At 40.8% G+C, this 26,624-nt stretch overlaps 1 protein-coding gene across 4 annotated transcripts in view; it reads left to right on the top strand.

The window, feature by feature from the left end:
* Positions 1-22,618, top strand: part of LOC149174030 (hydroxyproline O-arabinosyltransferase 3-like) — a 102,516-nt gene extending 79,898 nt beyond the window's left edge. The window contains exons 8-9 of one of the 4 annotated variants that reach the window (XM_089419150.1): positions 22,011-22,098; positions 22,290-22,618. In XM_089419150.1, coding sequence (XP_089275276.1) covers positions 22,011-22,076 — 66 coding nt within the window. In that variant the 3' untranslated portion in view covers positions 22,077-22,098; positions 22,290-22,618. Of the gene's footprint in view, positions 1-22,010 lie in introns of all 4 variants that reach the window. The other 3 variants (XM_089419148.1, XM_089419147.1, XM_089419146.1) reach the window with 3 other exon arrangements.
* The last annotated feature ends 4,006 nt before the right edge of the window (positions 22,619-26,624 follow it).

Below are 26,624 nucleotides of genomic sequence, written 5' to 3'. Positions count from 1 at the left end.
AGGTGATAGAGGTAACAGGGGAAGCACCACAGGGTATGTGTTTACTGTAGGTGGAACAACTGTTAGTTGGGTTTCAAAGTTGCAAAATATTGTTGCACTTTCAACAACAAAAGTGTAGTATGTTGCTGCTACAGAGGTTAGTAAAGAAATGATTTGGTTACAAAGGTTTATGGATGAGTTGGGCAAGAAGCAGGAGATGGGCAGGTTACACAGTGACAACCAAAGTGCCATTCATCTTGCAAGGAACTCAACATTTCATTCCAAGACTAAACATATACAACTCAAGTACCATCTCATATGGTCAGTGTTAGAAGATGCATAGTTGAAGCTAGAAAAAATACCCACTATCCAGAATCTTGCAGATATGTTAACAAATGTTGTAACCGGGGAGAAATTGAGATTTTTCTCAGTTTCAATTGGTCTTCAAGTATGATGATGAAGATGAGAAACAACTATGTCCAAAGTGGAAGCATTGTCTAGCAAGTGAAGCAGCGATGGAGTTGCTATACTTGGAGACTGTTGGGTGTGGACCCTGACTACTTCCTGATTATTTAGAGGTTTTTGTTTCAGTCGCGTTGGATCCCTGTTCCTAATGGGTCGGTAACGCCTCTCGTTTAATCATGTCAGGGGGATCCAGGGGGGGCGACGACGACTTTTATGAGCCCCCCCCTGGCAGGGGTTCAAAAGCAATGCCCCCGAAGCTAAAAATAGATGAAAAATTGCCTTATAAAATATTCTAATTTCATAGTCAATCTGGGTCGTTCATTAGGTGGATGATCTGACAGTAGAAGTTATGTTAATTTAGGGTTTTTTGCCCTAGAAGACACTCCCTCGGTTTATATGAGGGAATTGTATTGCAGTTGTGGATGATTATTGTGAGAGAGAGAGAGAGAGGAGGTTGTGAGAGAGGGAAGAGGAAATTACAACGGATCTGCTGTAGGTTGTATCTCTTCATTTTGTTGGATAATATAAAAGGAAGGACTGGTTGTTTTTTTGTGGACGTAACCCAAATTGAGTGAACCACGTATATCTGTGTCTCTCTTGTTTTACGTGTTTCTGTATTTGTGTTTTTGTAGTATTTTATGTATTTCATTGCTCCGTTAATTAATTTCTAACACCAAAGGTGTTTCTTAGAGCCAAGCGCCCCTTATTAATGCTGAAATATGCCAGCAAATATGTAGTAGTGACATAATTTTTCACATGAATGTGTCTTGACTCATATGTCAATTGTCACCCTCATCCATGCTTACGTTCTTGTCTCTTCATACTTAGCATTCAACTTGGGGTTCATTCATTGTACAAGATATTGTTTGACTCATCCTTTAAAGAACAAAACCTTGGAAGGGTGCTAAGTGTTATATTGTGAAAATTCTATCACTGCAGCAACTGATTTATTTTTTCCACAATAAGTTATTTATGAAATTACTTCAATAAACATTAAAATAAATATTGTTGCAGAAATCACATCGTAATACTTAAACAAACATATGCACAAGCATTAACACATTGACACAGATATTTTGGACAACAGTCCTTGGAAAAACCCAATGTGGGAAAACCAGTGCAGTAAGGGAGGATTTTATTATTTAGCAATTCTTCTGTACAACAGAGTGCCAAACTGGCTTACCCACAGAGAGAAAAAATTCTCGAGCACTTCTCCCAATCCCAACGTCAACCCGACTGACCTCTGTGTGGCTCTCAAACCCTCTATGTCAGCCCTTGCTTAACTGCGTCAGCCCTAGGCCCCTCTGCATCACTCACGCAGGCCCAACAAGTGACTGCGTAGTCTTCTGTTGCCTCTGCGTCTGCCTCCCCTGCCTCAGCGTTGATCTGCTCACCAGATCACTAGTTCGATTTCTCAGCTAACCCCGCTCCAGAAATTGATCTCACTGGTCTCCCTCAGTGCGTGTTCTCCAAGTGACCCTCAAGCCTCCTCTTATACTTTTCTCGTTGACAAATCAACGGCCGAGATTAAGTCCCTAATCAACGGCTAAGATTAGATCTGGTTTGATCCATGACTTTTGGACCATTCTAACACAGTTTTAAATTAATACACATTAATATTTTATTTTCCCTAGTTTTAGACTTAGGGACTCCGTTAAAATTTTTAATTATTTTAATATTTCCCAAACTGTTTAGAATCTGCCGAAACCCTTTTCATGTGCCTTAACCTCTCCACCAATTTTTGTGGCTAGAGCACATTCGATGCTACCCCAAATCAACACTCCCTGTTAGCGAGCACTGTGCTCTAATAATACTCCTCACTGAGTATCACCCTGATCATCCGGCATCGGCCCCTGTGCTGATGCTAAGCCTCCCTGCCCAACATCCTCTGCACTACTGTATCTTGTACTACTGTTCATGACTCTGCTACTGCCACTGCTGCATTTGTATGAAAACTCCCTCTGCATCCGTGTTGTTGCTGGTCCTTTCTCCCAACACTGCATCCGCACTGCAACTCCCTCTACATCCTTGCAGTTATCACTCCCATTTCTGCTACTGAAACGGGTTCTTTACCATCCCCATCTTTTCCCTGAAGTAGTCAAATTTTGTCCTTCCAAGGGCCTTGGTGAGGATGTCCGCCACCTGTTCTCCTGTAGGAGTGTAGCTCAACTGTACAGCTCCTCGTTGGACACAGTCCCTGACAAAGTGACACCGGATATCAATATGCTTCGACCTATCATGAAACACTGGATTCTCAGAGAGCTTGATGCAACTCTGATTATCACACATGATCCTGGTCGCCTCCATATTCCTTCTGAATAGGTTCACAAATAGTTTTCTAAGCCATATGGCCTCACACAAAGCTGTGCTTGCCGCCATATATTCTGCCTTAGATGAGCTCAGAGCCATGGACTTTTGTTTCCTACTGCACCAGGAGGTCATTCCTGATCCAATGTTGAAACAGTACCCAGAGGTACTTTTTCGATCCACTGAACTTCCTGCCCAATCTGCATCAGTAAATCCACTCAATCTGATATCCTTACTCCTGGTGTACAAGAGTCCATAATCCACTGTTCCCTGTAAATACCTGAGAACATGTTTGGCTGCTGCCCAGTGCGCCCTCTTCGGTTCCACCATGAACTGACTGAGGGTGTTGACAGAGTAGCAAATGTCTGGCCTGGTATTGACCAAATACATCAAGGACCCTATGAGCTACCTGTATAGGGTGGGATCGACATCCTTGTCTTCTGATGCATCAATCTTCTTCCAGTTGGTGATCATTGGCATAGCCATAGGTCTACAGTCCTCCATCCCGAATATTTTCAGGATTTTTGTAGCATACCTCCCTTGCCCAAGGAAGATTTCTCCCTTCTGCTGCCAAGCTTCAAACCCTAGGAAGTAGTGCATTCATCCCAAATCCTTCATATTGAATTCTGTGGCTAGATTCTTTTTGCAGTCTCCAATGAGTTTGGATGATCCTGTCAGAAAGAGATCATCCACATAAAATACTAAGATTAGCGGCTCATTCTTTACAACCAAATAGTAGAGATTCGGATCCGCGTCACTCTTAACAAACCCCATCTTCTGCAGGTACCCATCTATTTGAACATACTATGCTCTCGGTGCCTGTTTCAGCCCATACAAGGCTTTCTTCAATATGCATACATGAGACCTTTTCTCATGAGTTTCAGAGCCCTTTGGTTGTTCAATGTATACCTCGTCTTCTATTACTCTATTCAGAAATGTCGTTTTGACATCCATCTGATGGATCTCCCATCCCATCTGGGCTGCAAGAGATATTTCGGTCCTAATAGATGTATACCTGGCTACTGGGGCGAAGGTCTCCTCATAGTCAATCCCTTCCTTTTGAGCATACCCCTTAGCCACAAACCTGGCCTTGTATTTCTCAACACTGCCGTCTGTAGCGTATTTGATCTTGTAGATCCATCTTGAACCTACCACTGATTTGTCTTGAGGACTTGGCACCACCTCCTGGACATCATTTACCATTATGGAGTTGTATTCCTCTACCATCGCATCTAGCCAAATCTGATGTTGAGCTACCTCCTTGAAACTGGCAGGCTCTCCATCTTGAGCTACTAATGCTTGATATCTATCTGGCTGTTTTCGCTCCTTGTTGTTTCTTGGCGCACTGATGAAGTCCTCTGCATCTCGCAAAATCTGACGAAGTTCCCTGTTAGTTCTTCCTCTGTCAGCAGGTGCTTCTGTTTGCTCCTCCTCCTTGTCCTGAGAATCTCCCTGTCCTGAGGAAGAATTCTTTACTTCTGTTGGTTGAAGAGGCTTAACCAACGGCTCCTCATTCGACTGCTCCTCGAAGGGATCTCGCGAGATCTTCTGAAAGCCTTGTCCTCCATGAACTTTACATCTCGTCGTACTACTACCTTCCTGCTCCCTGGAAGATAGATTTTGTATGCCTTAGCGTTCTCACTATATCCTACCATATATCCTTTTTCTGCAGTCTGATCCAACTTCTTCCTCTTTTCTTCGGGTATGCGACAATATGCTAGACTCCCAAATATCTTGAAATGACTAACTTCAGGTGTCTTCCCTGTGAAGACTTTCTCTGGAGTAATCTTGCCCACTGCCCGATGTGTTAATCTAGGTTGTCGTTGATGTCAATATGGCAATATTCTGGACAGTAAACAATGATGTGAAGCCAAGTAGAGCAGATCCATGAAGCAACATGAGTATGTCAATATGGCAATATTCTAGGATACTAAATGATGATATGAAGCCAAGGAGAAGCAGAGCAGATCCGTGAAGAAACAGGAGCAAAGCCATGAGGAGAAGCCATCAGGGAAGCCATCAGAAGAGGAACACATTAGAGGAGTATTGCAAAATATCAGAGTAGAAAATATCGGAAGTCATAGGAGCTATCAAGAGAAGCATATCAGAAGAGTTCATCGGAAACAGGTTATCGAAAGCCATCATGAAGCCAAAGCGTAAGAGGAAGAGGTCATTGGAAGCAAAGAGGTCATTAGCTTGCAGAATTCAGCAGAGGAGAAGAAGAGACAGAGGAACCATAATGGGTCTTTGAATCCGGTTGAAGAATTAGAGTAAAGCTCAGAGAGAGTCAGCGATGTATGAATTCGCAAAAGGTAGGCTCAGAGAGAGTTGAGTAGCAGAAAAATGAAAGGCCGAAACCTTGAAGAAAACCCAAAACCACAAGAAAAACACTGAAGAAATGAATCAAAGTCAAAGTGAGGAGATAGATGAAGATTAAACACACAGGGACCGTTGGATCTTGGAGATCAACGAACGAGATTGTTTGTAATGAGCGGCTAGGATTAAGTCGCGCAGCGTAAAGTCAAAGAAATGAACGACGAAGATAAATTTAAGTATTAGTGGATGAGGAAATCGGAGGAGCCGTTGCAGCTGTTGATGGTAGAAGATCTACGGTCATCAGGCGCTAAATAGCTCGGGCGTTAGTCAAGGAGAAAGGCGGGTTTATAAGCGGAAATGGTTTATCGGGTTGAGAATAAGCGGTAAATGGTAATAGGAGGGAGTCACCCGATTCCATTAAGAAATTGACACGTCGCACGTCGGAGGAGAGAGGAAACCGCTTTATCGGGCAGGTAACTCTCGTGCAAGTAGTCCACCCGAAATCGCTGTAGACCATCGGATTTTGGGGGTTGAAATCTACGGTGGAGAATGAACCCGATAAAGTTAAACCTCAGGAACTGTGTCCGAGCGGGTTCCGTCATCACCCTTTTAATACGCCCTAATGTTATATCGCGTCCGCCGCGTCGGGAGTTATGTATCGCAAGTGTTTAAGGCCTTGTCATGTTAAAGCTCCAATTGCGATATCGCAAGTCTCAAAGGGATGCAAACTTGCGATTGCAATATATATATATATATGGACTCAATGGGTGTATTAACTTATGTTTAATGTAATATCGCATCTGGTTCAATCGCAAGTCTTGAAGGAGTGTAACGATATAAACTGCCGATTGCGATAAGGCGATGGACGGAGTTATTAACAACTGGCATAATCGCATCGCTCTGTCGGCAGCAGGGAATCGGCTATCGGCCATCGGCTATACTATGGGCACGACTTATAAAGACCTCCAGAATGTTGCGATTGTGATTGTGGGTTTAAAGGAATAACTCCGACTGTTCATGAATGTTGCGATTGCTATAAAGAATAAGTCTATTTTTTGAATAATAATAAAGATGGCCTCTCTTCTAAATTTACGTGTCCTGTGAGTATTGGAACACTCGAATAGACAGAGGAATCCATGGACCGGGAAGCTGAAGAATCAAGCGAGCGTAGATGGACGAGCGAGCGCAAAGGAAGCTAATGCGATCAGAGGAGGGAAGCCAAAAGGTCGAGCGAGCATTGAGGAAGCCGAGGGTCGAGCGAGTGTTGAGGAAGCCAAAGCTCAAGCGAGCAAGGAGGAAGCCAAAGGTCAGCGTATCAGGCTTATATAACAGAGGAAAAAAAGGTGGTTGTTGGCGAACTGGAAGAAAGGAAGAAGCGGTAGGTGCAACAGGACAGGAGGACGCTGAAGGTCCAGCAGGACAGGAGGAAGCTGAAGGTCAAGCAGGACAGGAGGAAGCCGAAGGACGAGCAACTCTGTTGATTGGATTCACCTTTGAAAAGCTTAGACCAGTGTTGGGTTAATCAAGTACATAATGCAACCTGAAGAACAATTCTGTGAAGGGATAAATAAATTTTCATCTAACATAGCTTAAAGGGAATAGTAACCAGCACTAGCATTGAAGCGTATGTGAATTTGTTTTATGGGAAGTAAGAGATAGCTAGAACAGTGAGAAGCAGTCACGCCTGAAGCATTTATAGTGACAGTGAGAACAAAGGCTTGAAACTGAGAGTTGATTCTTGTGCAGAGCTTAGTGCAGTTAATTGTAGACACACTGAAGTTGTGTGGAGACATTATTGGAGATCATGATGACTATTTGATATCATCATGAGATAACTTTTTGCAGACTCTATGTGGACAGTATGAAGAGTTGTAAAGACCCCTTCATATGAAGATTGGTTGTCATTGATGCTGTAGCAAGGAGACTACAATGAAGTTGTAAACTGGCAAAGGGTTGGAGCCCTTGGGGTTGGTGCCTGAGAAGTTGGAAGGATTGGTGTCCTTGGAGTTGGTGCTCCTATATCCAAGGTTGGTGCCTTGAGAACAGAGGGTTGGAGCCCTTGAGGTTGGTGCCTCAGAACTGGAAGGATTGGTGTCCTAGGAGTTGGTGCTCCTAAGTCCAAGGTTGGTGCCTTGACAAAACAGAGTTGGTGCTCTGGAGGTTGGAGCCTCACAAAAGTCCAAGTTGGTGCTTGGCAACAGATTGGAACCATAGATATATTGTATCTATTTTATTGCAAAGATTATATTAATAAAAGCATTTATTCTTGTTGTTCATCTTGTATTCTGAATATAAATATTTTAATTGGTAAAATAACATTTGAAAAGAAACACTGGTTCAACCCCCCTCTCAGTATTTCCAACACGATGAGGAGTCCTCTTCTGAACATAGACTGCTATGTTGCATGCTTCTGAATTTTGGCATATCCTGATCATACATCATGGCCCTAGCTACTTCTACAATAGTCCCGTTCTTTCTTTCTGCTACCCTATTCTGCTTCGGATTATATGGAGCTGTCCACTCTCTTCTGATGCCCTCCTTAGCGCAAAAATCAGTGAAGTCCTCATCGACATATTCTCCACCATTATTTGAGTGCAAAACTTTTATTTTCTTCCTAGTCAGATTCTCCACTAGAGCCTTGAACTCCTTGAATTGATAGAAAACCTCATCCTTGGTTTTCAGAAAATAAATCCAAGTTTTCCTTGAGTGGTCAGCAATGAAGTTAAGGAAATATTCGACACCACTGAGAGCTTTGATGGACATAGGTCCACAGATATTAGAGTGTATCAATACTAGTACACTCTTGGCCCTGTGTTTGCTCCTAGGAAACGCTGCCTTGGCATACTTTCTTAGAACACATTCCCTGCATACATCATCTCATTCCGTACTCCGATCCGAAGCCCCTGTTACAGTGCTCGTTAGAATTCTCAGAGTTCTGTGGTGCAAGTGACCCATTCTTCTGTGCCATAGTTCGTTCAAGTCCTTGTCTCCATGATTGCCTATTAGTGTCATTGGTGATTCTAGTTGCAATCTATACAACCAATAACTTTTGATCCCGATTTGCTCTTTCTTTTTCCAGCTTGGGTGTTTTGACATATGCTTTCTCCTTGATGAAGTAGACTTCATAGCCCTTGCCTTGTAGTTGCGACACGGAAATTAAGTTCATCCCCAATTTTGGTACATGCAGTACATTTGTAGTACGGAACTGTTCTCCCGATTTTGTTTGAAAAACTATGGTACCCTTCCCTACTGGAGTACACTTTGCCTGGTTTCCCATGGTGATCTAACAGTTCATCTTCTCTTCTCGATATTCTGAGAAACATTCCCTGATTCCCGTCATATGCCACGAAGCTCCATTGTCTATATATCATATTTTTGATGATGCAACACTAGTCATACACGACACTTCTTCTTCTAGCCTAGAAGCCAACATGGAGAAATCAAATTCTCTCTCTTGTGCAATCTTCTGAAAATCTTTGTGAGTCCCATGACATGGATGCTTCTGCATCATGGTCTCGACCCATAACTGATTTTCCCTTTCTGTCTCTGATTACTTCCTCTAATACCATGTGAAAATTCTATCACTGCAACAACTAATTTATTTTCCCTACTTATTCCATAATAAGTTATTTATGAAATTACTTCAATAAACATTAAAATAAATACTGCTGCAGAAATCACACTGTAATACAGAAACAAACATATGCACAAGCATTAACACATTGGCATAGATATTTTGGACAACAGTGCTTGGAAAAACCCAATGTGGGAAAACCGGTGCAACAAGGGAGGATTTTATTATTCAGCAATTCTTCTATACAACAGGGTGCCAAACTGGCTTACCCATAGAGAGAAATAATTCTCCAACACTTGTCCCAATCCCAGCGTCAGCGCGGCTGACCTCTGCGTGGCTCTCAAACCCTCTGCGTTAGCCCCTGCTTAACTGCATCAGCCCTGAGCCTCTTTGCGTCACTCACGCAGGCCTAGCAAGTGACTGCACAGTCTTTTGTTGCCTTTGCGTCGGCCTTTCTTGCCTCAGCGTTGATCTCCAGTGGCTGATCCCGCCTCTCTACTCCGTACTTGCTGCTTCCTAACTGCTCACCAGACCACTGGTTCAATTTCTCAGCTAACCCCGCTCTAGAAATTGAACTGACTGGTCTCCCTCAGTGTGTGTTCTCCAAGTGACCCTCAAGCCTCCTCTTATACTTTTCTTGTTGACAAGTCAACGGTTGAGATTAAGTCCTTAATCAACAGCTAAGATTAGATATGGCTTGATCCATGACTTTTTGATCATTCTAACACAGTTTTATATTAATACACATTAATATTTTTTTCCCTAAGTTTAGACTTAGGGACTCCATTAAAAATATTAATTATTTTAATATCTCCCAAACTGTTTAGAATCTGCTGAAACCCTTTCTGGATATTGGAGATCTCATGTGCCTTAACCTCTCCACCAATTTTCGTGGCTAAAGCACATCCAATGCTACCCCAAATCAACATATATCTCCTTAAATATGATGCGCTCGACAACTTTAGATGCCAAATTTTGTGGTCCTCATCTAGCCATGAGAAGTGAACATAAGCATACTTGGGCTAAGATCTCACCAAAGGTGTCATCCAAGATTTTGCTAATAACCTGCAAACGTTAGGAGTCATCCTAAGATAAAAAATATTAACTAGTGACTACTCTGAGAAATAGAAAATGAACTGTGCATTTTCAGGTGTCACACATAAACAAGCTACAACTCCAAAACCCTTCGAGATAACAATTGAACTTTCACTCTTGTATCGCTGCTTTGGAACTCTTTGTTGCAAAACTACATCCGTACAAGTGGTTGCCCTCTATATTCTTGGCTCTTTTGCTTACTTTGATCACAAATTTCATAAATGATGTTCTTGTGCCCACCCTTTTTTTGCTGAAACTGTAGAAATTTCTGTTTTCCCACCCCGGTTTTCAGTTTCTCCTTATTTCTCCCATGTAGTTAAATGCCCATTCCCATAACCATACATTTAACAGACTGAAAAAATAAATATTGCTGAAAACACAAATTCTGGAAATTTTTCAGAACGCTGGAAATTGCAGAATTAAAAAATCAGCAATCAAAAACAGCCATTAAAACACATTAAAACACTGATATTTTTGGTCAACTTGACCCTGGAAAAACCCCCTACAACTCTTGGGGAAAACCAGTTTGAGAGCTCTTCTTTATTTATGAAAATTGCCTTTTTACAGTGAGAATTATTCAGCAAAAATCAGCAAGCAAATTTACAACTTATCTCCTTTCCCGTGCCTCACAGCAATCTGGAAATTACAGCAAACAGGACAACAATAAATGCTGTACGGCCTCCATTTTGTGTGCAGAAAAATCAATAAACTGCTCCTCGATTTTTGTGCAAAAATCTGCTTTTCACTATGTGCTGAATCAGCTATACAAATCTGCTCAACTGCTGCCTTGGAATGTGTGCCAAGCTGCTGTCTCCTTCTCCTCCCTGCTCAGAAATCTCTTTTGCTCTCTTGCTCTCCTTCTCCCAATCTGCTCATGAAAGAATGAATGACCTTTTCCTCCTTTAATATAACTCCAAGTGACTTTGGGTGATCCAAGTGACTTTTGGGTGATCTCTAAATCCAATGGCTGAAATAGATTTAGATCAATGGCTGAGATTAAATACTCATTTAAATCTCACTTTCTATTTTTTAATTCACCCCACTTTAATAAAGACCCACTTAGTCATTTATTTCCAAAGTCACTTTTCCTTTCTAATTTTTCATTTACTTTATAAAAGTTACTTTAAAATTAGACTTAGTAACTTTATCACTTAAAGTCACTTTTAAATTAGATTTAACTCTATAAAATTATAAAGTCACTTTAGGAGAAAAATTAAATTCTTTTGGACACTTTTCCCTAGGCCAAAGATCAAAGCCTAAGGGAACCACCTGTCCTCCGGTACCAAATTTCAACAGAAACTGAGGCGTTTGCTCCTCCAACTCTTTGTTGAGATAAATGTAACATTTTTGTACCTCCTGTGGAAAGGTTGCCTCGAAAAACCCTCTGAGTGCACTTTCCTTTGCTGGTCTACTGTGCTTTTTTGTAAAATTAAATACCTATATTTTTTTCAAGTTAAAAGGCCTTTTATTTTGATGCGTTAGAGTCAACGAGGTCTTTTAGTTTTTAATGTAGTTTTTTCCTCTTCTATTTTCAAGTTAAGAAAAGCAATAAATTTCCCTGAAATGGTCGGAGTTTCTGTTCATTTCTTGAAACAACCAAGGAAGGGCTTGGTTGGTTTCTTGGAAAGGACAAACACTTGATCCATGGTAGTTTCCAGGGTTTAAATGTTTGCAATAGTGGAATTTCATCACAAACATGGGACACTATTTTCGGGAATCTGGAATTCTTAGATTTGTCATCTTTAAGTACATGCAATGGCACAGTTTAACTCAGATAATTAACAAATTCATAATTATTATTATTAAAACAGATAGAAAATGATTACAATTTGTGGGAGGCCCCTGGATTTATACTGCCTTGGGTGCCTCTTGGTGAATGGGTATGATCAAAGATCATGCCCTTTGCCTAATAACTACTAATCAACTAATTTTTATATAACATTGCCTTCCTCCCAAAAAATGATTTGTCCTCAAAGCGTACGTAACAACGGATGTTGTTGACAAAATGCTTCAGTCTCCCAAGAGCTTCTTCTTCTGGTAAGTCCTTCAACTTGATCAATGTTGAAATTTGGTACCGGAGGACAGGTGGTTCCCTAAGGCTTTGATCTTTGGCCTAGGGAAAAGTGTTCAAAAGAATTTAATTTTTCTCTTAAAGTGACTTTACAATTTTTATAAAGTCAAATCTAATTTAAAAGTGACTTTAAGTGATAAAGTTACTAAAGTCTAATTTTAAAGTGACTTTATTAAAGTCAATGTAAAATTAAAAAGGAAAAGTGACTTTGGAAATAAATGACTAAGTGGGTCTTTATTAAAGTGGGGTGAATTAAAAAATAAAAAGTGAGATTTAAATGAGCATTTAATCTCAGCCCTAGATCTCAATCTATTTCAGCCATTGGATTTAGGGATCACTCAAAAGTCACTTAGGGTTGGATTAAGGGAGGAAAAGGAGGATTGGGAGAAGGAGAGCAAGAGAGATTTCTGGACAGGAGGAGAAGGAGATAGCAGCTTGGCACACATTTCAAGGCAGCAGTTTAACAAATCCGTACAACTGAGTTAGCATACAGTGAAAGGCAAATTTTGGCACGATTTTCTAGAAATCCGTACAGCAGTTTGCACAGAAATCGAGAAGCAGTTTGCACAGAAATCAAAGAGCAGTTTGCTGGCACATTTTCCAAGGAAATCCGTACAACGTATTGTTGTTTTCTGCATGCAAATCGAGGTCCATACAGCGTATTTATTGCAGGCCGTACAACAACATTTAAGGCTGAAAGTGGGCACGAAAATCGAGGAGGCCGTACAACATTTATTGCTGTCTTGTTTTGCTGTTTGCTAGTGTTTTCCAGTTGGCTGTGAGGCACAGAAAACGAGATAAGTTGTAAAATTTGCTTGCTGATTTTTTGTTGAATATTTCTCACTGTAAAAGCATTTTTCAGAAATAAGAAAAAGCTCTCGAACTGGTTTTCCCCAAGAGTTGTAGGGGGTTTTTCCAGACTGTGTTAAAATGTGTTAAATCGCTGTTTGTACCCGCTGATTTTTTATTCCTGCATTTTCCAGCATTCTGTAAAATTTCCAGAATTTGTGTTTTCAGCAAAATTTTTTTTTCCAGCTTGTTGAATGTATGGATATGGGAAAGGGCATTTAACTATATGAGAGAAATAAGGTGAAACTGAAAACCGGGGTGGGAAATGAGAATTTTTTACATGGTATCAGAGCTTGAGTGCTGAAGTGCAGTTTGGGACAGCAAGAAGGAAAATTACAGCTGTTGATTATTCACTCAAAAAATTCCAGCAAGCTGATTTTTCACAAACAACAGTTTTATCTTTACTACAACAGTGCTATTTTTCAGTTTTAGGACAGCAGGATGTCATTGGGATTGAGGGTGGAGGATAGGTTGGATGGGCATACAAATTACAGCGTTTGGAAGGAGAGAATGCAGAGTATCTTTGAGGAGGCAGAAGTCTGGGACATCATGGTGCATACCACACAGAACCCTGTTGTTGTGCCTACTGATGCCACTCAGTTGGCTGAGTATAATAAAAAAAACAACAAGGGTAAGAGACTGATTCTAGACGGAGTCAAAGACCATTGCATTCCTCATGTGAGAGGAAAGAGAAATGCCTATGAGATGTGAACAACATTGTCCAATCTCTACCAGAGTACCAATGAGAACCGGAAAATGGTCTTGAAGGAGAAGCTGAAGACTATTAAGATGGGTAATGATAGTGCAGCTGGATATCTCACAAAGATTACTAATGTGAGAGATGAGTTGGCAACAGTTGGAGAGGACATTCCACCCATTGAGTTGGTGCGAATTGCAGTGAATGGCCTCCCTCGTTCATGGATGAACTTTGCTGATGGGGTTTGTGCACGTGAGACCCTTCCCACATGGGAGAGGTTTTGGGATGATTGCATTCAGACAGAGATCAAGAAAGGTCAGCTTGGGGCAGCCAAACCAGTTGAGCAAGATGAGGATGTAGCACTGTCGGCAGGAGGCAAGAAAGGCAAAGGGAAGAAGCAGGCTTCCACAAGCAATGGTGGGGGCAAAGGCAAAGGTAAAGGTAAACAGGGTAACACACAGAAGGACTATTCCAAGGTGAAGTGTTGGAATTGTCAAAAGGTGGGACACTATGCAGTTGTGTGTCCGGAGAAGAAGAAGAAGAAGGGGAAGAACCAGAGCGTGGCAACTTCAGTAGAGGTTGAGGACTTTGCAGTTCGTTTTGACCGAGAGTTTGGGTTCACTGCGTATGAGTCCTCTAGTGCAGGATCACCTGCCACACAGGTTCAGAGGGAGCATGCTTTTCCCTCGATTAGCGGAGCATCTTCGAGTATCTGGTATGTGTACAGTGGGGCTTCACGTCACATGACAGGAGTCCGTGAGTACTTCTCAGAGCTTTCAGAGAGTGGCACTGATATAGAGGTAGTACTCGGTGATGACAGAGTTGTTAGAGCAGTCGGGGTGGGGACACTGACATTTTAGAGGGAGTCCAAACCTCCCTTGAAGGTGACAGATGTTCTTTATGTGCCAGGGATGAGGAAGAACCTCATATCCGTATCAGCTTTGGAGGACAGAGGATATGGGGTACTGTTCAGGGAGGACAGGTGTTGATGTATCCCAGGGGCACTCCAGCGGATTCAGTTAGAGTGATAGGTGTATGCCATGCAAAGGTGTACAAGTTTGCATTCCAGTCCCTTGTGGCATTGAGCAATAGTATCGACAGCAGAGCTAGCAGTTCTGAGCTGTGTGAGATTTGACACCGCAGGATGCGACATATGTATCATGGAGCCTTGAGGACCTTGCGGGAGATCACTACAAGTGTGCCAGATTTCAGTACTGATCACTTTGATACTTGCAGAGGATGTGCAATGGGCAAGTTTGCCAAATCCCCTTTTCCCAGCAGTGACAGCAGAGCGACTGGGATACTTGATTTGATTCATTCCCATGTGAGCGGTTGGATGTCTCATGTTTCCTTGAGTGGATATGAGTACTATGTTTTATTCATTGATGATCACTCCAGGAGTACCTGGATTTATTTCTTGAAGACCAAGAGAGGTTTTCAAGCGGTTTCAGGAGTTTAGAGCTCTTGTGGAGACACAGACAGGTCGGAAGATCAAGTCCCTGAGGTCGGACAATGGGGGAGAGTACACCCTTGGAGAGTTTGTTGACTATTGTGCGAAGGCAGGCATTAGGAGGGAGTTCACTGTTCCTTACAACCCCCAGCAGAACGGGGTTGCGGAGAGGAAGAACAGATCCATCGTAGGGGCTGCCAAAGCCATGTTGCATGATCAGGGGTTGCCATTGTTCTTGTGGGCAGAGGCCTACAACATAGCTGTTTATTTGCAGAACAAGAGTCCGCATCGCGCCTTGGGGCACATGACTTCAGAGGAGGCTTTTTCTGGGAAGAAGCCTGATATTGGTCATCTTTGTATCTTTGGTTGCATTATATACTCCTACATACCCAAGGAGAAGAGGACCAAACTAGAGCCCACCGCAGAGAAGGGTATCTTTGTGGGCTACAGTGAGACCTCAAAGGCCTTTCGGATTTACATTCCTTGCACAGAGGAAAGTTGTTGTCAGATGGGATGTGAAGTTCGAGGAGGACAGGGCCTTTAGGAGATCACGGGAGTTAGAGTATTTGGATTAGCCAGACCCTCAGCAACAGTTAAGTCAGTCGCAGGGATCTAGTGGGCAGGGATCAGGAGGATCCGGAGGTACATCTATGAGGATGTCAGGTCCGTCAGTGAGCAGTGGCTCACCGAGCCAGAGGGGTGGTGCTCCGGGCAGCATGCAGAGCAGTTCACAGAGCAGTTCACTAGGGAGTCCACTGATGGACAGTTCACACGGTACCTCAGCTTCTATAGGTTCAGGTGTAGGCAAGAGGACAACAGACAAACAATCAGGAGTGCAGGCTCCTGATGATGATGGGGAGGAGGAGTTTCATTCTCCTATGGGAGAAGTGCACTCAGGGAAGAGGAAGCCCAAGTGGCTTCAGGACACCTTGAGAGATGCCACATCTGTCGCTGTGCCTAAGAGGCCGGTCAGAGAGAGTAGACCACCTGAGAGTTTTTGTAGCTATATGGCAATGACTACCATCATCCTTGACTCTGAGCCTTCTAGCTATGAAGAGGCAGCTAGCCAGCAGGTCTGGAGAGAGGCCATGCAGGAGGAGTATTCTTCTATCATGAAGAATGATGTTTGGGAGGTGGTGCCGAGGCCTGAGGGCAAATCCGTGGTTACTTCCAGATGGCTTTACAAGGTAAAGCATGCTGCAGATGACAGCATTGAGAAATTCAAAGCGAGGTTTGTGGCTAGAGGGTTCTCCCAGGTAGAGGGAGTTGATTATGAGGAGACCTTCGCTCCCGTGGCTCGATATACTTCGATCCGCTCCATTATATCGATAACAGCAGAGATGGGTTGGAAGATCCACCAGATGGATGTGAAGACTGCATTTCTCAATGGCTTCATACAGGAGGAGGTGTACATTGAACAACCATAGGGCTTTGAGGTGCATGGGAAGGAGTCCCATGTGTGCAGACTGAAGAAGGCCCTTTATGGCTTGAAGCAAGCTCCCAGAGCTTGGTACTCCAAGATAGATACATACTTGCAGGGGTTGGGTTTCACAAAGAGTGAGGCAGATCCAAACCTTTACTTTATTGTGATAGGTGAGGAGCCTCTCATTCTGGTGCTGTATGTGGATGACTTGGTCATTACAGGTGTAGAGAGACTCATAGAGCACTGCAAGAGAGATCTTGCGGCGGAGTTTGAGATGAAGGACATCGGCTTGATGCATTACTTTTTGGGTTTGGAGGTGTGGCAGGAGGAGGGGCATTTCTTCTTGGGGCAAGGGAAGTATATTGTGGACATCCTTGGCAGATTCCACATGGAGGATTGTAAACCCATGTCGACACCGATGATTACCAACTGGAAGAAGCTTCATGCTTCGGATTCCGAGTTGGTGGATCCCACATTGTACAGGCAGCTGATTGGTTCCTTGATGTATTTGGTCAACAGTAGACCAGATATTTGTTTTGCAGTCAACGCGATGAGTCAGTTTATGTGAGCCCAGGAAGGTTCACTGGGTGGCTGCAAAACACATTTTGCGGTACTTGCAGGGGACAGTGGATTATGGTCTGGACTACAGGCAGGGGGATGGAGTGAGATTGGCAGGTTATACTGATTCTGATTGGGCAGGTTGTGCTTCTGATAGGAAGAGCACTTCAGGGTGCTGTTTTGGGTTGGGTTCGGCAGTAGTGTCATGGTTCAGCCGGAAGCAGCAGTCAGTAGCATTGAGTTCAGCAGAGGCAGAGTATATGGCAGCCAGTCTAGCTAGTTGTGAGGCCATCTGGCTTCGGAAGATGTTGTTTGGCTTATTTGGTCAGCGATTGAGACCTTTAGTGATTTATTGTGATAATCAGAGTTGCATTAAACTCACGGAGAATCCAGTATTTCATGACAGGTCCAAGCATATCGGGATCAAATATCATTTCATCAGAGACTGTGTTCAGAAGGGAGTTTGAAGCTTGAGTATATTACCACTGATGAGCAGGTTGCAGATATTCTTACCAAAGCCTTACCACAGGGCAAACATGACTACTTCAGAGACAAGATGGGTGTGGTGAGGAACACCTTCCTCGGTAAGAGGGAGTGTTGAAATTTGGTACCGGAGGACAAGTGGTTCCCTAAGGCTTTGATCTTTGGCCTAGGGAAAAGTGTTCAAAAGAATTTAATTTTTCTCCTAAAGTGACTTTATAATTTTTATAAAGTCAAATCTAATTTAAAAGTGATTTTAAGTGATAAAGTTACTAAAGTATAATTTTAAAGTGACTTTATTAAAGTCACTGTAAAATTAGAAAGGAAAAGTGACTTTGGAAATAAATGACTAAGTGGGTCTTTATTAAAGTGGGGTGAATTAAAAAATAAAAAGTGAGATTTAAATGAGCATTTAATCTCAACCCTAGATCTCAATTCATTTCAACCATTGGATTTAGGGATCACCCAAAAGTCACTTAGGGTTGGATTAAGGGAGGAAAATGAGGAAAAGGTCATTCATTCTTTCATGAGCAGATTGAGAGAAGGAGAGCAAGAGAGCAAGGGAGATTTCTGGACAGGGAGGAGAAGGATATAGCAGCTTGGCACACATTCCAAGGCAACAGTTTAGCAAATCCGTACAGTTGAGTTAGCATACAGTGAAAGGCAGATTTTGGCACGATTTTCTAGAAATCCGTACAACTGTTTGCACAGAAATCGAGTAGTTTGCACAGAAATCGAAGAGCAGTTTGCTGGCACATTTTCCAAGGAAATTTGTACAATGTATTGTTGTTTTTATGCACGCAAATCGAGGTCCGTACAACATATTTATTGCAGGCTGTACAACAACATTTAAGGCTGAAAGTGGCACGAAAATCGAGGCCGTATAGCATTTATTGCTGTCCTGTTTTGCTGTTTGCTAGTGTTTTCCAGTTGGCCGTGAGGCACAGAAAACGAGATAAGTTGTAAAATTTGCTTGCTGATTTTTTGCTGAATATTTCTCACTGTAAAAGCATTTTTCAGAAATAAGAAAGAGCTCTCGAACTGGTTTTCCCCAAGATTTGTAGGGGATTTTTCCAGGGTCACCTTGACCAAAAATTACTATGTTCAAATGTGTTAAATGGCTGTTTGTACCTGCTGATTTTTTATTTCTGCATTTTCCAGCATTCTGTAAAATTTCCAGAATTTGTGTTTTCAGCAAAATTTATTTTTCCAGCTTGTTGAATGTATGGATATGGGAAAGGGAATTTAACTATATGGGAGAAATAAGGTGAAACTGAAACCGGAGTGGGAAATGGGAAATTTTTACAATCAAGTATTCCTTGATTACACGAGATCGAAGCTTCTTTTCTCTGGCGGATATGATACCTTCTGGTTTTAAAATGACCCTTCATCATCTAAGGATGGAAGCATTGTTTGTGCTGATTGATGGTTGCCCAGTGCCCTTTTAAGGCAGGATACATGGAAGACGTTGTGAACACGATTTTTATTCGGAAGGCTTAAACTATATGCAACTTGGCTGATCTTTTTGTTGATCTTGTATGGTCCATAGAACTTCGGTGCCAATTTATTTTTTCCTTTTTGTTTCAAGGACAACTGTTTGTATGGCTGGAGCTTGACAAATACCCATTCTCCAACTTCAAATTCTCTCTCAGTTCTGTTTTGGTCAGCTTGTTGCTTCATACAGTTTCTTGCATTATTTAAGTTTTCTTTTAGGGTTTGGACGATTTTTTGGGTTTCTTCTAGTTGGTTTTTAACTAGTAGTAGATTTGTTTGGACAGTAGCTAGATCCTTCCATTTTGGAGGTTCGTACCCATACAAAGCTTGGAATGGAGTTATTTTTGCTGACGTATGATAAGTAGAATTATACCACCATTCAGCGAGATGCAACCACTGAGCCCATTTATTTTGTTTTTCTGTAGTGTAACAACGTAGGTAGGCTTCCAAACAGTTATTGAAAATCTTCGTTTATCCATCTGTTTGAGGGTGGTAAGCGGAACTCATATTTAGGTAGGTTCCTATATGGTTGAACAATTCCTTCCAGAAGTTACCCTTAAATTTGGCATCTCTATCACTCACAATGACTTTTGGAAAACCGTGTAATTTATAAATATTTTTGCAAAATATCTCAGCGATTTGTTTAGCTGAGTCTGATTTCTTCATTGCAATAAATTGAGCATATTTGGTGACTCTGTTGATTACTACGAAAATTTTATCCTTGCCTTCAGATATAGGTAATCCGTCAATAAAGTCCATTGATATTTCTTCCATTTCTGATTCGGAATGTTTAAGGGGTGAAGTAATCCAGGTGTCATAATATTTTCACTTTTATTTCTTTGACATTTGTCACATTCTGCTACATATTTCTGAATATCGTGACTCATCCCCTTCCAAAAAAATGGTTGACGTGCATTGTAGTAAGTTTTAAAGAATCCTACATGTCCGGCTGACAGTGAATCATGTGACTCCTTGAGTATCTTGGATTTAAATTTGGAGTTTGAATTCAAATAGATTCTTCCTTTGTACCATAGAATATCGTTCTTCCATTCAAATTTTGAGTTGTCTGGAAGGTTATTGATTATCACAGTTATTTCTGGATCCTTGGCATACTCACTTCGAATCTCATTAAGCCATTCAGGAACAACAACCGAGACTGCAAGTAATGTTGGTTCTTCGTCCTTCCTAGACAGGGCATCTGCTACTACATTGTCTTTTCCCTTTTTATATAGTATCTCCATGTGAAAGGCGGCAATTTTTTCAATCCATTTTTGTTGTTCTTTGGAAAGTGTTTTTTGTTGAAAGAGGTGCTAGAGACTGTTATGGTCTGTTCGAGTGGAGAACTTACTTCCCAAAAGATATGGTCTCCATTTGGCTAGTGCGTGCATAATAGCGAGCATTTCCTTGTTGTATGTGGAGTTAAGACGTTCTCGTTTGTTGAGCTTCCTGCTTTCAAAAGCTATTGGATGCCCTTTTTGCATTAACACTGCACCTATACCGAACCCGGAAGCGTCCCACTCGATGATAAATGGTTCAGAGAAATCATATTTATTATTATGGCACCGTTTAACTCATATAATTAGCAAATTCATATTTATTATTATTAAAACAGATAGAAGATGATTACAATTTGTGGGAGGCCCCTGGCTGTATACTGTCTTGGGTGCCTCTTGATGAAGATCATGCCCTTTGCCTAATAACTACTAATTAACTAATTTTTATATAACATGCAATCAGTCAGGTTTACAATATAAGATTCCAAGAAACATGAACATATAACTTTATTGATGCTGCTGAACTGTGATTTTTCTGTCCAGTCTACAGTTTCAGCTACAAGAGTGTCTTAAATTTTGCAATTTTTATAATGGTTGCGAAAGCTTCAGAGACATGTCTATGTTCCAAGGGTCTTCTCTGCAGTGTTTTTATGCACTTGACCTTTTTTATGCACTTGACCTCCAATACAAATTACAGTGAATAGATGACACATAGTCAACTTTGCAATTTTTCCTTGCAACAAACTAGTGAAAGTTCTTAATTGTGGTTTGAATTTGGAATGACATTATGTAGTAGTAATAGCAGTGTTGTTAAAAGCGCGATTAAATCGCGCTTTTTTCAAAAAAGCGCGCTTTTTTCCCTAAGCCGATTTAATCGCGCGTTTTATGGGAAAAAAGCGGCTAAAAATTTTTTTGCCGATTTTTTCGAAAAAAGCGCGCTTTTTTCCGAAAAAAGCACTGGGTTGCCAGGACAGCACGATTTTATAATTTTTTTTTTGGTTTTTCATTTGGTCGTTTGGGTTTTTTCATGCAATTTTTTTGGAAAGAAACAAATAATTTTTGAGTGGGGCAGCTTAATGATCAATTCTAGGCCCTAGTATGGATATGCTATTCATGGTAATGTTAAATTCTTAAAGTAAAAGTGACATTCTCCTTAATCTTCATTTTCATCCTTTTACTTAAATTTTTAACATTACCATGAAATGACTCAGGATGTTTGAGAGTGGTTCCAGCTTCATTGGATTTCATATGGAGAAAGTAGAATTTTAGATTTCATTTAAAATCCAGCAGACTTATCAATTTTTCAGGATTTCAGGATTGGGAGATTGTAATGTTTCCAGGTGACACCACCTGCTCGGGCTACCCCTGCCACCAGTAGAGGACGTGGTCTACCTCCTATAGCTCCTACTTCTAGTTCTTCAGCTTCTAGAGCACATCAGACTCCACTGCCATCTCCACCAGCACAGGCACCAGCATCTACATCTAGAGGGAAAGGGAAACCTGTGGCATTTTCTCGCAAGAGGGGCAGAGGAAATCAATAGGATTAGACCTCATTTTATTGTATATGACATTATGACATGATGAGATACATTATCATATTTTTTGTTGATATTTTGAGGCTGAGTTGGGACTCAGGAGTCAGGACTTACTATTCAGGACATGATTCAATGTTATGTGTGATTTTAGCGCTAGAAATGATATTAAACATCTTATATATTAGTTTTTTTATCATATTTATGTGTCAATGTATTTATTTTATGTTGTAGATGGTTTAGATATTAAAAAAATTGAAAAAAAATGAATATTTTTGTACCAAACGCTTTTTTCCCGCTTTTTCCGATTTTTTCCGCTTTATTCCCGGCGCCGATTTAATCCCGCTCGCGCTTTTAACAACATTGAGTAATAGTACAAGTTTTCAGTTTGACTTGCCTTTCTCATGTCCAGAATTCATAAATTGCTCAATATTTGCAACCTGCAGGTGACTTTGGTGAAAATGGTCAATGAAGCAACATCTAATATTCCTAATTGGCAAGCAGGAGAGTGAATCATCCCCTTTCATCTTTAAGGTATTTGGTTTTCTCCACTGTTGCACAATACAGGATTTGTTATTATCTTGAAGTTTTATCTTAATAAGATTAACATCTGGCAAGCAGGTGAAATGGGATGCTGATTACATGATTTTTACTTGCCTTTTATTATTGTTTTGTTTCCGTTCTGATGCAAATCATCCCATCATTAATTGCCGAAGATTGCCCAGTTTTATGGTTGACAAGAGAATATATTCAATACAATGCTTTTGGTGCAAGATGAAGTGCACATGAATGAAAGATTGTGACCGACAATAAACTTTTTGGGATACAATGACATAGAGTCAAGATATTTGGTAACTTGATCAATTGTATATATTGTTGATAATGCCAATGAGTAGTTTGAACAAAGGAAAACCTTGTTTCCTTTTTTATTTATGAATTATATTTGGGTCCAAAGATAGAGTTCTTTAATGCCCACTGCTGAACTGAGGAGTGATGCAACTTAGCAATGACTAGTAGAATTAATATATTTCAATTCTGAGAAGTTGATTTCTGATGATATTGGTTACCGTTTACAACTTTAAAATACCTTACTAGGTACCCCTGAGAATGATGCTGAAAGCTGTTTTCAAATTTTTTAAACTCAATAGAACCATTGATGGAATTAATATCAAATGAATTGGCAAAAAAACCAAGGAACTTCTCTTATTCATCTAACAGAATGAACATTGACCGTCTGGCTTGTAGGCACTCTAGACTTGTTTTGTCTAGAATGTTATGTTGGTGCTGCTGATGTCTTATTTTTACTATGTAGGATAATATGATGCCTTTAAAACCTTCCCCCGATTAGTAAATCAATCCAACTATAAAAGAAAGTAGTTTCTTTTTGAATGTTTGGAGATTTTGGAAGTGATAAAGATATTTCTCACGTGCTTCGAAATATTTTAAGGTCCAGATATGACGTATTGGATATCTTTGCAGAGCAAATCAGCAGGAGGGATGCAACGTATTTACTTATGTCTTGGAAAATAGACTACAGTTTATTTCTAACTTGATCTCATGTTTATCTTAATGAACTCTACCTTCTTACGTCAGTATGATACATTTATCTTCAGAACAACAATTGCCAATGAAGGAAAAACACTATTTAAGTATCTATGCGGTATCCATTGCATGCGGGACTTCTTACGTGATTCTTTGAAGGCATTTTTAGACCAATGCGAAAGAGAATAAAAGGGAAGGTAGAATTCACAACTTACTATAAGATGAAAGCACTAGTGCTGAAGGTTGTTGCAACCTAGGATCTCAAGAATTTACTAAATTTGTTTGTCATTCCAAACATGACGTGGCATCCTCCAGCCTTATACATTGCAGGGAATTATTTGCTACTGTTTCTTGTCATAATCATTTGCCTTGACAGTGTCGTCACTTTACATTTACTATGTCAAGTATGGAAAAGAGGAAGAGGAAAAATCCCAGGAGAGATGGACAGTGAGCAAGATGATTGCTTGAGAAACTTTTATATATATATATATACATATATATTATAGAAAAGTAGTTTATTGTAAATAGTATGTTTTTATAAGCGTACTAATTAAATTTAAATATGTATGAAGTTCTGAAATATAATAGTTGTGAATATAAATGATTATTTTAATTTATATGTTAAAATGGATCTTAATTTATAGCTACGATTTATATTTTATATATATTTCACATCTTTATATATAGAATTTTTTTATTATCATTTATGTATTTTTTTTTTTGTGAATAGAGTAATCAACCACTGGACCGGTTTTGTCACGGGTCAATTCCAATCGCTACCACTATAACCTTTAGGTCCCTGAGGTACACTCCTTCCATAGACACAGGTAAATTGAGGGGATTTGAACCTCAAATTTCATAGTACATAACATTACATTATCACGACAATCATCAATTGAGCTGCCCCCAAGGGGCTTATATATAGAAATATTATTGTTTTTTATGTCTTTTTAATTTTAATTGTGTCAATATTATTTTTATTTAATTTAATTTTAAATATAACAATTTAAAGTGAGTATCTTCCCCATCCTAGTTGTAGAGTGCCTATTGGCGCAAGTATGGGATGCAGTTAGGGTATGCATGCTTTGTCTATATGTTCAATAAATTGTATACTGAGTACCACTAGTTTCCGAAGTGAGTTACAATAATGCATGTGCATGGGGGTGGGGTGTCCTGGATAGGGATGTTGGGCATGCAAATGGGTAAAACAAATGGAATTGTTATTTGTAGTCAAGTTGTCTATATCTTCAACTGTGAATCTAGGAATGATGTAGTTATAGGAATTTGGAATGGTGTAGTTATGGGAATTATGGGTTTGAAGTGAGCAAAATTAGAATTTTGATTGAAAGTGAGAATTCAAAGTTGAATTGTTTCTCTCTCTATGAATAGAGTTACATTTGCATGTTATGCTACGTAATTTTGAATTGAATCTTTTACATTTTATCTTGCATTTTTTATACATTGGTAAGAATTGTGCATTTCCTCCCTAAGCCATGGAAGCCATGGAGGGAGAAATTTTGAATTCAGGGCCCTTGATAGACAAGGGAGGTGGGTCTAAGCACACCATAAATAAATAATGAGAAACACAAAGAAGCGCGTAAAGGAGATTGGGAAGGACTATGGGGAAGAGCTTATAAGAAAGTCCACAAAGAAAACACTATAGAGATAGATTAGAGAGCTTCAATTGAGAGAATAAAGATAAGAATGATGAGTATAGTTTTGACATGGATAGGGATTTCTATCTTGGAGAAGAAGGCATAGAAGCATGGGTTTATCATTGATGCTCACTTATGATAGAGGTACAAGTGGTGATGACTACTTATTTTCCCTAGAGGCAACAAGGCATATGGAGAGATGTAGAATGGCAAAAAATAAAATATGCACAATTCAAGAGTGTTTTTAAGGGGTTGCTTTATGTTACCCACCACTTCATGGGTGATATCCCCAGGAGAATTTTTTCTCCATGATGAATCTCAGCCGACAGCCAGTAGCCCCTTGCAACTTCCTATTAGCTTGTTGTGCCATTTCTTTGCCACTTGAGCCAACCATGTGGTCCTTCACTCACCTGTATTGATCGTATGTTGTAACTTGCGCCTCCCAAATCTAAAGGTATGTCTTGTCATTTGGTAATTGAGTATTGGGTTTACTTATCATGGATACTTCTGGGTATGGATTGATGGGGGGATTTGGCACAAAGGGTGGGCTTATTTTGTGCTATTGTCCCCTTGATCTCTTTTGGATTTTTCCCTTGGATCTTAGTCACGTGGGATCTCCTTTATTGACCATTTGGTTCTAGGGTGGTACTACTTGGGAAACCCCGATTTTGAGTGCGTGGTCCCGCTCCTTTATCCGCATATATTACTCCCTTTCCACTCACTATACCCCATTCATCATTTCTCTCACTTGGGTCCACATTTCCATTCTGGGTCCAAATAGGGCCAACCTCCTTATCCCCTTGTCCACACCTTGGGTTAGGCCTGGAATGATGCCCCAGAGGTTGAAGCAACTAAGAGAATAGGAAAAAAGCATAATTGGCCACATTTAACAGGAAATTGTACCACAAAATGCAAAAGATCCTGGGACAAAAATAATTAGCACGTCGGCAAAAGCTAATACATGAGCTCTACCCCAATCCATGGTCATCACCTTGGTTCCGTAGGCCCTAGATGAGCCTCCTTTTTCATTTAGGAACCCATGATTGGCCCAACCCCTGGTCCCAATCCCTGGAGGGCAATGAACTGCCCTACCTAAAAGAGGGTAATCACTACTATATCTTACACATCATGCTCTCGTCCTTTGAGCCCCGAGCAGTTAATGAAAGAAAATTCATAAAAGGCAAAAGGCATATGAAGAAGGGTGGAAAAATCAAGGCTGGGGTACCTCGTGTACCATGATTGCTCCCTCCTACACATTACATACCCACGTGTGGGCTTCCCCTTATCCAACTACCCCTATGCCCCAATATGTGGCCAAGGGTTGCCCCTCTCATTCCCTATCCCATTTCACTTATTTATCACTTGCCACCCCCATTAGAGGGATGTACCTTGGACATACTATCCCTTTAAGGGCTGAAGCCGCCTAATAAGGTACTTGGTTAACCCCCTTTGGAGCTTGGAGACACTAGCACATGCCAAAGTCCACTACGGAAGGGCATGCCATTATGAAGTGCCTACTTTGTTATCCATGATTTGTAAGCTCTTTTACCCGATTATTTTAACCACTCATTGTAATGGAAGCCTAGGGGATGCATTTGATCTTATGCATGATTACAAGTGGTTTCCATTTGGGTTTGAGCTCCCTATATGGGATCTAAACCCCTCGAGGTCTACGTTGGCATATATAGGGTGTGCATAGAGAGCCATTGGCCTCCACAACAACAGAGAACACTCCATGGATCTTCATATATGCTCAGAGACTACTAGCGATCTACTTTTGGGATGATGGTGATATGCTTGGTACATTATGCCTAGCAGGCCCACACAGGAGCCCCACACTCTTGGCAGGTGTCCCAGGACTTG

Source organism: Pinus tabuliformis, chromosome 4_1, assembly GCF_031772625.1.
Source record: "Pinus tabuliformis cultivar Carrire ecotype Pingquan chromosome 4_1, CPIR1, whole genome shotgun sequence".
Taxonomy (NCBI): domain Eukaryota; kingdom Viridiplantae; phylum Streptophyta; class Pinopsida; order Pinales; family Pinaceae; genus Pinus; species Pinus tabuliformis.
This window is presented reverse-complemented; position numbering and strand designations above follow the sequence as displayed.